The sequence below is a fragment of the Barbatula barbatula genome, assembly GCF_947034865.1.
Source record: "Barbatula barbatula genome assembly, chromosome: 5".
Taxonomy (NCBI): Eukaryota; Metazoa; Chordata; class Actinopteri; order Cypriniformes; family Nemacheilidae; genus Barbatula; species Barbatula barbatula.
This window is the reverse complement of record NC_136769.1, coordinates 8,227,943-8,244,126: the sequence shown is the minus strand read 5'-3', so window position 1 is coordinate 8,244,126 and position 16,184 is coordinate 8,227,943. Positions and strand designations below refer to the sequence as shown.

At 38.2% G+C, this 16,184-nt stretch overlaps 1 protein-coding gene across 1 annotated transcript in view; it reads left to right on the top strand.

Annotated features, from left to right (window-relative positions):
* Positions 1-16,184, top strand: part of kansl1b (KAT8 regulatory NSL complex subunit 1b) — a 41,091-nt gene that overhangs the window by 2,507 nt on the left and 22,400 nt on the right. The window contains exon 2 of the mRNA XM_079456558.1: positions 9,782-11,075. Coding sequence (XP_079312684.1) covers positions 9,871-11,075 — 1,205 coding nt within the window. The 5' untranslated portion in view covers positions 9,782-9,870. The remainder of the gene's footprint in view (positions 1-9,781; positions 11,076-16,184) is intronic.

The following is a 16,184-nucleotide window of genomic DNA, read 5'->3' as shown; positions in this document are numbered from 1 at the left end:
TTATTTCGTTTTTTTGTATGTGCAACATATAATCAGATCACATAAGGTGCTTTTTGATAGAACACTTCGACCTTAAGCCATTTAGAGACTGCAATTACCTTTCGTTTCTCCCTCATGTAGGTCCTATAATTTATGTACATTTTTCACGTATATGATATAGGCCGGCCTTTTTGTGTGGGCCGACACAGTTCTCAGCGTTCAAGCTGCATGAAATTGTTATTCTTGGCTCCCACATTTTAAAGGTTGTCGGAGTGAATCTGAAGTGAACTAAAACACAAGAAGTGATTGCTTTGAGGCATTTAAATCAAGACTTTGTGTAATCCCTGTTTTGCTCCGTTTGTATATTGACACACTTACAGCTTTGAGTAACGTCAGAGTCAGTTTAAGGTATAAATCAAGGTCACCTGAATTGCTGTTTTTTGTTTTAACTCTAACTTTGTCTCCAAACTCGCTTAGCTTTATTCTATTTAAAAGTGAGATCTCAATTAGATTAGATTAGATTCAACTTTGTCATTACACATATACAAGTACAGTGTAACGAAATGTAGTTTAGGTCTAACCAGAAGTGCGATTAGCAAGTGTAGGATATACAGTTAGAATAAATACAGAATACAATATTGAGAAAATATTATACAGTGGGCATGGACTATAAAAATATGACAGTAGATGATCAATATATACAGATGACTATATACTATGAAGATTAACACTATGAACATTAATGTACAGGTGGATATGAATAGATCATAATTGTTAACCAGTTAACAAATTAAAAAAATCTGTACCGGTACAATTTCCACTCAAAACATTCCTCCATGGGGTGTTTAAACAAAAAGTAAAGAAAGTGCCAGCTACAGATAAACACTGTCTGGAAACATCAAGATAGTCCTTCTCTTGAAAGGTCATGGCGATGTGTGTAGAAATCTCTCTGGGTCATATGATTTGGAGTAGGGCCGAACGATTAATTGCATTTGCAAAAGACCGCGATTAAAGGGGTCATGCGACACGGCCAAAACAAATATTATCATTCATTTTAGATGTAAAGAAATGTGTATACACGATGTAAGGTTAAAAAACGCTGTATTTTCCACATGCCGTGCATGTTGGTATCTCCTCTTTGCCCCGCCTCTCTGAAACGTGCAGATATTTTACAAAGCTCATCACTCTGAAAAGCGAGGTGTGCTATGATTGGCCAGTTAACCAGTTAGTTTTTGCAATTTTACATGCACAGGCAACTTATAACATACCAAAGATGCAGAAAAACATGTAATGGCGCCATACGACCTTTAGATAAAGAGATGTTCCGACCCCTGCTCTGAGCTGACCAGTAACATCTCAAAAGCATTAAAAATTGCATGGAAAATCCGCGGCACGCTGCATTTTCCAAGTGCTCGGGACCTAAGCTTGCTCTCTTATGGTGACTGCCTGCAAGTGAAGAGAGCGCTTTGCACCTTATTCGGGTCGTAACTGCATTCTGCATTAAAAATAATGAATTTGTACATTGTCCTGTTGTCTAATGGCCTCAGGCTCGACAGAACGTGGCACTGTGGAAACTTTAGTGTAAGAGAGGAACAGCGTATCAGTTGTGTGGGACTTTTTTGGTGGTTTTGTGTGGATTATGCTGCGCAGTGTTGGGTATTGTGTTTGGTTGGGAACCAAAACCCGGTGTTAATATGGCACTGGTACCTTTATCCGGTATGTAACTGGACCGAATTAAAAAACACAGATTTTGGTGCAACTTAAATGGTGACTGGGCCTTCGATTGAGACATTTTCCCTCATTCACGTGAACGAGTCGGAAAGCTCTGATAATACAAATTCAACACATCTTATATTATGGTTTAACGGATCGCAAATGATCTGTGATCTGCACGGATCGCGCGCTCCCGATGGATCGGAATGCGCGTGACCCGTGAATTCACCATAGTGGAAGACCGTTTTAGTGCACGCTCTCCATCCATCTCGGCGAGTTCAGCATTCATCAACTGGCGCAGCCTTTAAAACTTGCCTTATGCGGTGGTTAAAGTGAAACTAACGTTAATTAGACATGCACATGACGCGTCTGTAATGCAAGCGATCACAAAAAAAATGTTGCCCAAGTTCAAAATTAATGAAGTACGTCCTGCGTGCCGTGGAGCTCGTTCATAACACATTTGACTAGAAAGACAAGTGATACACAGCTGTGAAAGTGCTAAAACCTTTTAGCACCCATCAGTTTGATCTCTAGACAACAGTCTGTCAAGCTTTTTACTCTGACTGCATGGTTAGGCATATAATTATACTTATTTATTATACACTGTATGTTTTAAACAAAATGCACATATAATGTGGCCTAGAAGGCTCTCTGTAAATGGACTTAATCTGTTGATGTATTCAATATTCACATTTTCTGTCCATATTCAATACAACTATGGTGAGAATTTAGTAAAACAAGGTAGACTGTACACACTCCTCTTTCAGTGTTGGTGTCCATGCTCATTTCACAACAAATTTACAATTAATTATTTAACTTTTTTTATATATACTGTTATTTAATGTCATCCACCGTTGTTTTGTGGCTTTTTTTAGCTTTTGTCGTCAGTGCTTTGTCATGAATTATAACATGTTTACATTGCTAGAAATGTAACAAATCATTCAATATACTAGTATGATTGAGGTAATTCTATAAAAATCAATTCATGCATCCACTAATTTAATCTTAAACCTGGCCTATAGTAATCTGTCTAATATTGCATTGGTTAACATTATTTCTTGATTTTCTTTAATAACACAGAAGATAAGGTGATTAAAAAACTCGTATTAAATTGTAATCGCAATATTGGTAAAAAGAAACAAAATTGTTCAGCCCTAGCTCGGAGCAGGGAAATGAATCGGTTGAGTTGTGAGACAGGACCACCTGTTTGATGTGTTTGGGGTAACCTGCCACTGTGTTCTCTATTCGTTAAGCCTAGATTCTTTTCTAGGAGTGACTATTTTCCAGACAATAGCTTTACTTTTGTGACCAGGGTTATTCACGTTAAGCCTCACGTAATAAAATGTTTTTTTTTCAGCCTTAAAGGCTTCTGTAAGTAAATTCACCCAGCTGGGATTACTTCCATACCATATGGAAGAAATCGAAGCTTTCCAGTTTCCATGAGAATGTTGAGTTGCCATTGTACCTCTGAAGTTGAAAATTGCACATTTTTTTGTAGATTGCTGTCTTCTAAAGATAATGACGTAGCTGAATAATTGCAGTACAAATAACTAGTGACCTGTGCTGTTGTTTATCAGACCAGGTGTGCGTGAGTGTTGTTGATCACTGACAGTTGGGTAAGGTTCAGTTTTAAGTTAAATTACCTTCCATTGGCGTAAAGCACTTACAGCATCTTTCTCACACACCCACATTTACACATTCAGAAAACGCACTTGTTGTCGCTTCCTTATTATCAGGCCAGTGTGAGAACTTCGAACAGTTCACATTAACCTGAAATCTTTGGTTTTAAATGGGTCTGCAGGTTAATAATATTATATTGATTGTTTTTTATATACATCTGCAGAAAAAATGTTTAATCAGAATTTCTCCCTGTCTAAATGAAACCTGTTGTGTTGAGTGAACCGTATTATACTACACACTACAATATTTGTAGTATTAACTGTAGTAATTGGATAAGCTTGAACACATACTGTAGTGCACTTTATTTACTGTGGGAAGATTTAAAAACACTAGTCTATAAATTTTTAGCAACGTTTACTGTAGTAACTACTAAAGAACGATTCAATCAATGTGCGACAAATTGCATTTATAGCAACGCTTATAAAGGAAAATGTTATGCTTGCTTTAAATGTGCCTAAAACGGCCTGTAGGTGGCGGTAATTTTTATTTGACAACCAACTTGTTAAAAATAAAGATTAATTCAAGAATGAAGCAGGTGTCTTGATAAATGACTCACGGAATCATTATCTTGCCCGAATCGTTCAAAACACTGATTCATTTAGAAGATAAACACTGCAAAAAGAAATGAAATTGTTCAAATGAATGTTAATGCGCATATGCAACATTAGTTACGGCACTAGGATACTACCGTTTAAAAAACAAAGCGGCATCATGAAAATTGAAGCTTTAGCATTGCGATGCTAGCGTAGCACCGGTACACTGTGAAACCCTAAATACATGTAAAACATTAGTATCCTGTTGTTTAAACAGGAATATTAACTTGTTTTCTTAGCAGTATTGGAAATATGCTAACATGGCACAAACTGGCCAAAATAACAAAAAGATGCAGTTTTATTTGTCTGAAAATAATTGCAAACAATGGTTTCATTTAGAATTTGGCAGAAATGTTGTCACCAATTTACCAAACGAAACTAAAATGTTCCCTTTATTTAAACCTGTGAGTAGTAAATCCAGAAAGAAATTAAGAAAGTAATTTATAGTGGTCTCTTTTTTTTACAAATTACACATTTTGCAACATCAAGATCCTATGTTGACTAGAAAAGTTCAAGCAAGTGCTGAGATGACAGAGCATTCTTTAAGTAATCCTCATGTCTCTTTTTAAGACGGCACTGTGTGTGGCATACATTACATGTAAAGAAACATGTTAAAGTTATAGGCTGTGCTGAGGTCAGTGTTTGGTATTCTTTGGAGGGGGGCTAATTGTAATTGCACACCTGCTTTGCTCAGGATAAAACATCCTGGGAAAATAAGAGTCACTGGTTGGCTGTGACATGCTCACCACCATGCCTAAGAATAGTTCTCTATAAATGAGTGTCCAAATGCAAATTTCAGTTTTGAGTGTTGTGGATACCATTTCTTCCTCCCTCTAATGCTGGGGAATTCATAGTTTGTGGCCAAATATTAAAAAGTTTAAATTACTTGAATTTTTGTCATTCCAATTCTGTTTGACTGTGTCTTCTGCAGAACACAAAGGAAGATATTTTGAAGAATGTTGGTAACCAAACAACACAGACATCCATTGACTTCATTTGTATGGACACAAAACCACCAACACATTTCTTTTATGTTCCACAGAAGAAAGAGTAACATATAGACTTGATGATGATGATAGAATTTTGATTTCAGGGTGACCTTTTGTTGATTTGTTGGTCAGTTGCTATTTTATCAGAAATGTTTGAATAAACATCTGATTGATGTTTTAGATTGTGCTTTTTTTCCCCACTGAGCATATTGCTACATTTTCCACATTAGCCAATACCGCTGCTTTGTGTCATTTCAAGTATCTTTTGACATCTTCAAATATATGCTTTATTAATCGCTAAATTATATCCAGAGACATGCATCGTCTATTCAAAAAGCCATTTTAAAGCCTGTTTATTGAATATATTTGTATCCTGTAGGCATGGTTGAAGTGTTAAAATAAGAAAAGCTCCTAAGATAATGTTAAAAAGGTTAGAGTGGTTTAGACTAGTAGTAGTTTGAGTTCAAGTTTTTTTATAGTGAGGTTGAAAAAGAACAATCGTAAGAAGTGATCTTCATGTACATCCTAAAGAGCTTCCTTCCTCACCAAGCAGGGTCATATGAGCGTTATATCAAAGGAGGATCATGTTATTTGATACCAAATGTACTGTGTTTAGTTTTGCACTGCATAGTATGTCACTACACAGGAAGTCTTTCTACTCTCTATTTAATCTAAGCCTACAAACTTAATTATTGTCAACAAAAAACGGCCCTCTTAGCAAGATAAGGATTTTTTTTATTTCTTTTTATCGCCATTGTTCTGCTTGAGAATCACTCAGATCGCATCCATGCAAAGCCAGAGCTTGCCCTGTCTGATCTTTTTTCCTTTTCACTGCATAGTCTCAATAAATATTTGCGTACACAAACCCGATAAACCGACTAACAACGATGTAGTATACACGCCAAATTTACAGATTGATCCACTCTTGGACCCGGTTTAAAAAAATAGCGGTTTAAGACTCCCAAAACGGCAGGTCTGTGTTGATGAAACGCTGGTATGATACAAAATCTATACCATATACGGCTAATGGCATCTCTCCGTGAGGATGGCACTTTAGATGCTGCGTTTTCGTTCAGGCAGTATTTTTATGCGAGTCTGTCTATGTTCACATAATGATTGTAAACATTCAGTAGATTAATTATTGAGTTATAAGTCAGGCTGTGAAATAAAGCCCAAGTAGAAAAAACTATTAAGGCATGAGCTGGGACAGGTCCAAGGTGTCAGTTTGCATATAATAGACATAACTATGTTTTAAGAGGTGTATAGACCTTACATAATGAAGCGTTGTGTTTTTATTACTTATTCTTTTCGACAGTAGCCCTTAATAGCCAAACTGCTCTACAGTACGCATTTCGGAAACACATCATCTCATTTGGGAAAGAAGTGAAAACATGACAACATCTTTGTCCTCTCTGAGCCTCTGTAGTTTGAAAGCGAGGGGTCTGCAGTAGAGTGAGCCGTTGGTTGCAAGATGCCGCTAAATTTCATGCACTAGTATTATAAAATGTATATTCTTAAACTAGTTTTAAGCTGTGGGTCATACAATTTTTAAACTTCATAACCATATAGTTAGGTTTGTCCACTTCATTATTTATTAGGGATTCTTATTTCATTTATATAGGAAAGAGGAAATGTTTTACATATTTTCTGTTTTGTCAAAGGCTGTGTTTTTGACAAAACACCACTGTACTTTGGCATTCTCTTCTTTGATATGAAGTATAAACGGGTCTAGATGCGCATTCCTTTTTTTTAAAGGAATATTGCAATTGCGATTTTTGAAGTGCATAAAACATTTCACAATGAAATAACAGTATCAACGGCAATACAACTGTAATTAACGGTCTTCAAAACAGACAACATAAAACAAACTATGGTTTACTAACCCAGTCATAACAATAAATAAATATGATCAGAACCAAAAAAAGTGTTGCTCTCAAAGGCTTTTTGCAAGAAAAAACAGCATGTTCCCCATTTCTGGGCTTTTTAGCATGAACACTCTCTGAAGGTGAGCTGGTGGCGGGAACACAAAGGAAATGTATCTGATGGAGCCTCCACCATTTCAGAGGATCGTCCTCTCTGTCGATGGATAGAGAAAACAGGTGGCTGTTTAGCTCAGAGGCTATGGCTCCAATTTGCAGAGCTGCTGGCATTGCTGATGTCGTTTTGAAGAAGCTTCCTTCCTTTTTTTGCCTGTTAGAGGTAGATCGATGTCAGTATTCTCTCAAATGGTGCTACTTTCAGATTCAGATGTATCCTTTGACATACAGAACAGGAAGAGAAGATTAAAAAGCCATATAAAAGAGTGTTCATCTTAAGAGATGACAGTTTCATCCAGTTTACATAAACGAACTCACCTTGTGTGAACTCATTTCCATATATCAGAAATGACCCTGGCCTTAATGTTTGGAAATGTGTCCTCATCAGTGTAGCTGGTTTTGTATCTTGGATCCAAAAATGTTGCTATATCCATATGCTCTTGGTTAGTTTCATCCTTGTAATGTTTGTTGATGTAGTTGAGAATTTTCTTTTTCAAAGTCTGCTTTATTGTCAATTCTGCCACATGTACAGTACATGCATATAGAGGATTGAAATTACGTTTCTCTCAGACCCATGGTGCATACAAATAACACTAACAGAGAATACACATTTATATAAAACAAAAACAGATAAATGCAGACTATACATATATGATTCTTGAACATCTGTGTCTTGCCATTGTGTACTAGTCGTCTTGTTTAATGGTCTTTAACATCTTTGCTTAACATCTTTTTCTTACAACTGTGGGAAAAATGTCATACAATCTTTTTGCACAAGCTGTTGGCTCGGGAAATGCGAGGTTCAAAACATGATGAAAATGCTATATTGTAGGTATTTCATGCGTTTAAATATAAATAAAACCACTAGGAAACACAGTAGTTTACAATTAGTTAATGCATTAGCTAAAATGGACTAACAATGAACAATATTAATACAGCATTTAATGTTCCTTAGCATTTACTAATACATTATTAAAATCAAACACAATTTGTTTCTTAATAAAAAATATAATATTCTTAATTTGTTTCTTAATAAAAAATATAATATTCTTAATATGTAATGTATAATTAAATCTAACTTGCCAAATGTAGTCTATCCGAAGCACTGCAATCGTGTCCAGTTCTATCGTGTCAAAGTTACAGCCTTCACTATATTCGATCCATTATCTGTGCCGCAAGACACTTGTTGCTCTTCAGAAAGTCTGCATGATTCTAAAGCTTCTTTTAAACCTTGAGACTTATTTTCTCCAGTGTGATCTGGAAAGTATGCTGTTTGCAAGCATCGACTTTTTATTTCAAAGTTGTCATTAATATAATGGACCGTTAAACTCATATATGGCTCCATCGTTCTGCTGGACCGCATATCTGTGGTCTTGGCGTAGTATTTCACCTGCTTAAGCTCGCATTTAACACCCGCCTTAGATTTCGGGAATCGCAACTCATGTGAAATGAGTGTGGGAGGGCAGCCGGTATCTTTTGTTGATTGTTTGTATTAGTCTTCGGAAGCCGTCTTTACTGACGATGTACGCAAGCATCATGTCTTTGCATATATAATAGGTGATCATGTTAGTAATTTCTTTGTGCTGTTTTGATCCTTTCTCATATAGCACAACGCTTGCAAATACTTGGAACGACAGAGTTTTTGTTGCAATAATAATTTCAAAGGTCTAATAATCGGACTCTTTCTGTGATTTAAATTGAGCAGCTCGTCTACATAACTGAGATGTACACATCACGCACACTCATGAACATTTGTAGATGATATTTTTCTGCTATATCTTCGAATATCTGCGCCAAAACACATTCTGCTCCGTGAGTGCTGCTTCTCCTGCCAATGACAAATTGATTTATCGCATATAAATACCTGTAAACACCAAAAGCTGGTAAATAAATGGACACTTGTCCTCTAGCGCTTAAGTAAACATCGTATTTTTAACTGTCAGTCAGTCTACTGTTTGCTATATATTGTAGGTTTGTGACATTATAGACCATAACGTCTTGTATCTACATATGCTGATTGATTAATGCTATTAATATCATAAATGCTATGTTAAGAACATGTTTTAATGGGAAAGAATATCTAAAATCAGAATATTATGGGAAGGCCGTTAGTAACTTTGTAAGTACTCCAGCTCATGCTATATTCATTTCAGCTCTTACATTTTACATTTCTCTATGACACATTCTCTCTCCTGAATCCAAAATACTCCAAAACTTGAATTTCTCTTTGGCACCAAATCATTTTCGTAGCGGTATTCTAAATTAAAATGTAAATTAATAAATAAAATCACAGCCTTGTGCGGTTTAGAAATCGCATTTGCTCAAATCGAGATTGTTTTTTGCAATTGCGATTAATTACACAGACCTAGTGGGAAATGCTGCTCCATCTGAAAGCACTGGGCATTTGAGTCACTTAACACATGCATTTAATAAAAGCAACACCCGTCAAACATCATCATTATAAATATACTTCATTATCATGAAAATACCCGAGGAGACTTGATGCCAGATGCATATAGGAAGACTGTATTTCCTGGTTATACATGTGGTACTTCTATGGAGCATTGAAGTTTCTGTGTGAGAGCACCCTCTGGCTTTCGAATGCAGCTGCATTTAACCATACTTCACAGACAAGCTGTGCATAAAACATGGCAGCCAAATCTTGTGCGATTTCATTGATTGATCGTGTAGCCGTATTTTATACTAGATTAACACATTACATTTATTTGCGGTGTAGAAATAAATGAATCTTATTAACTAAATCTTTATTTGTTTCCTGTGTTTCTCTTAGGCTGCCTTCTGGCTCAACGGTAGGTGGGTGGTGTGGAGCTGGCCTCAGCACCGGGAGAGGCCCCCTCGCCCGCCCCCTCCCAGCGCTGCATGGCTGCAATGGCGCCCGCTCTGACGGACGCGCCGGCCGAAGCTCACCGCATACGCTTCAAACTCGCTCCGCCTTCATCCACCCTCTCCCCAAGCGGCGTGGAGGGAAGTGGTACTGGGAGCCACATCCTCGTGTCCAGTAACGGCGCTGTGAAGCGCAAGGCCTCAGAGGAGCGCCCCGCTCGTGGGGCTGGTCCCTGCAAGCCCCTTGTGACCTCGTATCACTGTTCAGATGTGACCCCTGTGTCCTCTGCTAAAGAGACGTCCCTCAAGCTGCAAGGCGTTCTACTGCAGAAGCACGGCATCCTGCCCAACCTCATACCGCGAAAGCATCAGGCTTTGGAGATCTCTGAGGAGCAGCTAAAGAGCATCATGAGTGCTGGAGGAGGGGGCGGAGCATGCGGGCCAACTTCCGTCCAAGGCACCACTGTTAATGGTATGGCAAAGAAAGTGACTAAATTGGGCCCTGACCGAGACAACAGCGTTACCTTAAACGGCGGCCAACGCGGTGTTGAGCAGAATTTGTCAAACCAGACTCAAGCTGTCAATTCTAGTGGGGGATTGACCAGGAACGGTCCTCTTAGAGACGTTTCGGAACAGTACCAGCCCTCAACAGGTGTATCCCAGAACTGTCCCAGCAATGGAGAGCCTCCTGAGACTTTTCCACCCTCCGTTGCACCCGTCAACCTCACAGAGGACAAAACTTCAGACTGTCCGCCAATAGGCTGCGAGGATGCATCAATCCTCACGTTTCCTATCCAGCAAGATCCTTTGGGGGGCCTGGGGGTGGAGCTTTGTGACCGGACTCAGCACAGTCAGAGCAGACAGGGCGAGATTGAGGCGAGGCTGAGGCGACTTCGCAAGCGTCTTCAGGTGGTACAGGCCAAACAGGTGGAGCGCCACGTTCAACACCAGTTGGGCGGACTCCTCGAGAGCACACTCGGTGCTTTGGATGCCAGACGGCCGAGGGGGCGTCATGGCGACGATGCCCTCAATCCTCAGGAGAGGGATGGACTGGGACGCTTCCTGAAAGGAGGCTCCATGCCAGCCGAGTTGGAACGACTGTCTCTGAGTTGCACCACCAACCTGCGATCTGCTGAAAGCGCTTTTGATTCCGATGCCACGGAAAGCAGCTCTGGTGGAGAAACTGATGTGGAGGAAGATGAACTGGCTCGGGTTGACATCGAACAGCGGCACATTCCTTTGTAAGTGTAGTCCTTGGGTTGTTATCTGTTCTTCAGCTGTTGTTTTTTGGAGTTATGCAGAAGATTATATTTGATGTAAGGAGTATAACTGCTGAGGCTTAGTGATTTATCCTTTAAAGATTTGTTTTCACTTGCTGAGAATGGGCAGGGACAATTGATATATGGATTGCCATCCAAAAGTTTTGCTATTCTTCACGTTTGAATGTGGTAGAAAAAGAATAGTGAAGTGTAAGTTGACCTAATGCTATAGTAAGTTTAGCCACAGACATTAAATCTAACATTTTATGAAATGTTTACATGGTCAAGATTAATGTTTATCTTAAAGGCTTAAGCTTTGTTTATTCTCAGTGTAGATTTGCTTCATACAGCAAAATTTTATGTTGGCGTTTCTGTGGGATTGTTTTGTAATGTGGGAATTTGCTTGATAATGAAGGTGTGCCATGTTGTCAAGGGCAAATGACCGTACACTCTCCCACATCTAACACACCGAGACCGTCATTCCCTTCCCCTGGGCTCAACCTTGTTTAACACTCTCAGATGTCAAATGATCTTTTAGTGTGGCAGTGAGTCACTTCCTTAAATCTTCACGCACACTTTCTCAGTCATTCTGTAGCTCTTTAGAGCCTGTTTATACCCACCCTAACCTTTGGGTAAGAACACAGATAAGTCAAAGATAAGACTCCTGTTTTATTTTTGTATCGTGGTGTTTGTTTGTTTAAGTTCAATATTTGATCTAACAGGTTTGCCAGCATTTGCATTATTTTCCAATGCCCACTGCCGAAACCCAATGAATTGAAATATCATAAAATGAAATTAATCACAACAGTAAGACTTTACTTTCTAATTTGTATTCAACTTTCGTCTATAATTCAGTTACATATTACTTAATTTACATAAAATGTTGGTATATTTGCTATACGTCTTTAGCCCTAGAATCCCTCATCCTGTTTTGCTGCATCATTGTAGTTGTCTCAGCGGTCAAGTGGGTCAAAATGTAGTGTTTGTATCAATATACATTTCATAACCTACATTCAGCAGAGTCAGTCACATGACTGTTGCGCAAGGACAAAAAGGCTTAGTTGCAGATTATGCTAGCATAGTGAACCAGCATGTTGACACAAGGATGCATAGCTTATATTTAAGCATTTATGTTTTTCAACTCCATACGTCCTTTAAAGCAACACTTCACCCAAAAATGAAAATTCTGTCTTCATTAACTTTCACTCAAGTATTTCCAAATCTGTATACATTTCTGTATAAAAAAGATATTTGAAAGATTGCTTTTTGCCAAACAGTTCTTGGCCACCGTTGACTACCATAGTAGGAAAAATGACAAAGGTGCCCCAGAACTGTTTTCTTTACTACATTTTTCAAAATATCAACTGAACAAAGAAATGTGTAAAGCAAATGTTCCTACTATGATCAATGGTGGCCACAAACTGTTTAGTTAAAAGCATCCTTCCAATGTCTTTCTCTGTGTTCATCAAAACAATGACATTCAAACATAAATGATGGAATTTTTATTTTTGGTCATCTGGTTTTCAGAGACTTTAAGTCCTTGTACATGTGGTTATATTTTTGTGTGGTCGTCTTTGTGGGTCTGAGCACTAGGACCATACAATGCAGCATCATTGTCAAGTTTTCTTTTTTAATATGTACTGGATTGTGTTCATCCCGTTGAATCAGCTCTTAAGGGTTGTGTCTTCATGAGCTAAAAGGGACACTGGTGCAATCCAAAGCAAACCCACAGTACACAGTGAGTCATTTGTACGAGTTTTCAGTTCATTGGTTGTAAACCGGATTGTTGTCCACAAGATTCACTGTTGGGAAGCTCTCAGTGTGTCCTATTAGGTTTTTCATTATCGGGTTCAATCAAGGCAAGTTTCTGACTTTGAAAATGTTCAATCACTGTTAACAAAACCTTTAATAATTAACCCGGTTTGCCAAAGGCTTTCCGTGTATAATGTTTGTAACACATGGTTGTCCATGTGTCTGTGTCCCTCATTGAACAAAACGCCACTAAATAACAGAGTTTCCATGAAGACTCGCTTAACATCCATTGCAAGCATATAAGCACAACCACATTTCTCCGTCCATGACAGCAGAAGGGCAGGCGTGAGACTAACATTAAGCGTTCATGTACTTGCACACCAGCTGGTTGCTTTCTATTGTGCTTTAATTCATTCAAATCAGTTCTAGCTGAAAGGATTAGAGTAATTGAAATGTCAGACCCCTTTATCTTCCATTACCTTAATATTATATAAGTGTGTGGCCATTTACACCCACAACTAAAATGTTCTGTCTCATACAAAAATTACAGCATTTAGGTAATATTTTTCTTACCAACATTTTTCTTTGTTAAACACATAGAAGATGGAGCAGTGATAATTATGTCTCTAGCCTAGACTGTTTTCGCATGTCAATTGTCTCTCTTGAACAACATTCTTGTATTCGTCAGGGTGGGGCATCTTCCTTAGTTTGCAGGCTTGGATTCGAATCTGCTCATTTTCAAATAGTTAGGAAACACGGTTTCACCCTTTTGTCTTTTAACAGAGTGTCTGTGCCCGTACTGTCATATCATGTAAAAAAATGGTCATCCGTCGCTATTATTTTAGATTGAATACATATGAAATAAAAAAATATTGCAATACACAAACAACACTGCCCCTGCCTTAAGTGTAATGTTAATTTCTAATGTAATGTTTTTTTTGTTCTTCACTACAATTGTCAAGTCGTCCCCATCAGCCTGGTTTCTGGTTTTTCCAGTCAACCTTCTAGATCATTCAGCCGGCTTGTCAAGTTTTTACCCTCTATTTTGATTTGATTGTTTCCTTCTGTTAATCTTCACTTCCAGATTGTTTTTGCGGTGTCCTACAGCTTGAAATAGCCATGATGAGAAACATCCGATCACTTCAAATTATATAATTTCGAGATTTCTGTTAAAAACCAGAAGCTGTAATATGGTTAGGGTAGAACATTTGCCCTCCAGTGTCAGGAGGTAACATATTAATATTGTTTTTGTCAGTTAAGACTAACAAATTGGTGTCCAGATGTTCTGCTTGTTTTTCCTCTTTAGTGAATGGTTTGCATTAGTTTCAATCCATGTTTATGCCTCCTAAAAGGCTTATGTCACCAGATTTGTTGAATTGTAAGCTTTGTTTTGGTCTAGCATAGGTGTAAAGCTCCTTTAAACATCCAGAAGAGCTACATGTTTGTAAATGTCCACAACTTAACTAAATAAGGTGATAGAGTGAGCACATAAGCTAACATGACTCTGGGATGTTTCAGATGTTTTATACGTATGTTTTCAATTATATAAGTGTAACTAAATCAAATCGTGATGAGCTGTATTCGACAAGACGTTATCTTTGAATATATGATTTGATGAAGGGCTTTCATTTTTGTTTGTGTCTGGAATAGACTGAACCAGACCCCCATCTCTCTTATCTCCCGACTTTCCAGTTATCAACGCCCATTGCTTGAGCCTTTTTCCTAATCTGTGTTGAGAGCAAGCATTGGCAGGGGGTTTCAAATACAAGACCCGCCAGGAAACGAATACCCTCAAAACAATCCTGTGACTGCACCTGTACCATGTGTGCATGTGCGAAAGCGTGTTTGTGCCCGCAGTACTGCAAATGCACAGCATTTTCCGCATGTGTTGATAGACTGCGATTTTGGCTGTGGAGATGCATTGAACTCAATGTTTATATATTGTTGAGCTTGCAAATGCAGTTTCTGAGTTAAATCCTCACCTGATCTGGTTGTCAGATTGCGAAAGTGGTGTAGTACAGTTTAAGGTGTTACGTAGCGTTTGATTTTTTTTTTGTGTGCAGATCAGCCCACGTTAGCATGTACAGGAAGTGAGAGTTGTTAAATAGTGGAACTGCTGCTTCCGGTACATGCAAGTGTAAACGAACAACAATCTCTTAGACAGCAGAAACGAATGTCCGTGTGCATTCACTGTAGCTGTAGATCAGATGAAGATGCACTGAGGATTTCTCTGTAGGTTACTTAACGCGACTGTAGTCACCTGCAGTTAGCAGGAGAGGGATTGACTGACTGATTTTAAAGGGCAGAGCCAGCTGTGCCCTGTTCCCTGTGCTCTCTGTTTGGTTTTCATTTTTGTGTACAAGAGTACAGTGTAGGGCTGCCCTAGTTGTTCATTTAGGCCATTTGTTGACCTTTCAAACGTTTAAAATATGAATTTAAATATTTCAATATACATGGGGAATGGGGACATCAGATGATGGTTTAAGCTTCATGTATGAAAAATATATTTTATGTAACATTGCTAACATTGTTCTTAATTACACCAGTATACCAAACCATTATAATGTACCTATAAAATATAAATTAAGTGCTCAAGCACACGCATAATGCAATCCGCTGTGACAGCACCATAAATTAAGATTATACGTCTTAACTGTGAACTAGTGAAAATTGAAAAAAGAACCAAAAACGGCAAATTAAAAGGCCTACGGACTCGTAACAAAATCTTATTTTTCTGGATCACACCGCAAATTCGCCTATAATGTGAGTATTTTCAATTGTAGCAATGTTAAGTACAAAATAAAAAATTGGTAAATTAATTAATACTATAACAGCAAATTGAAGCCCTTAAAAGGAACCATATCAGTGGAAATAATCAAGCAGACGGCTTTAAAACCAAAAGAATACTCTTGAGGTCAGAACGCAAAAAAATAGGAATAAATATATTCAATACATTGTATTCACGAATAAATAAAATATAAAGCAGTAACTAAACACTACAACACGTTCAGGCTCTTCTGCATTTCTGTATGCTTTATTAAGGAGTATTCTGAATCTTAATGAATAAAGCCACATTTAGCTTTTTGGAAGGTCGCAGGAACTCAAGTTTGTTCGCTCCACCGGAAAACAGATGGCGGAGGGGTGCAGCGCATGTGCTCAACAGATCGGGCAAATGTAGGATTGCATATTCCTCATTTTTAGCCACCACGTTACTCTTACACCCGTGGACAAATAAACATGTAAACATGCTCATAATAGCATTCCGATATCCAAGTTAATGGTAGTGTTAGAGTGAACGGCTATGTAAAGAGACTAAAGTGGTGCGTTAACACTTTTAAA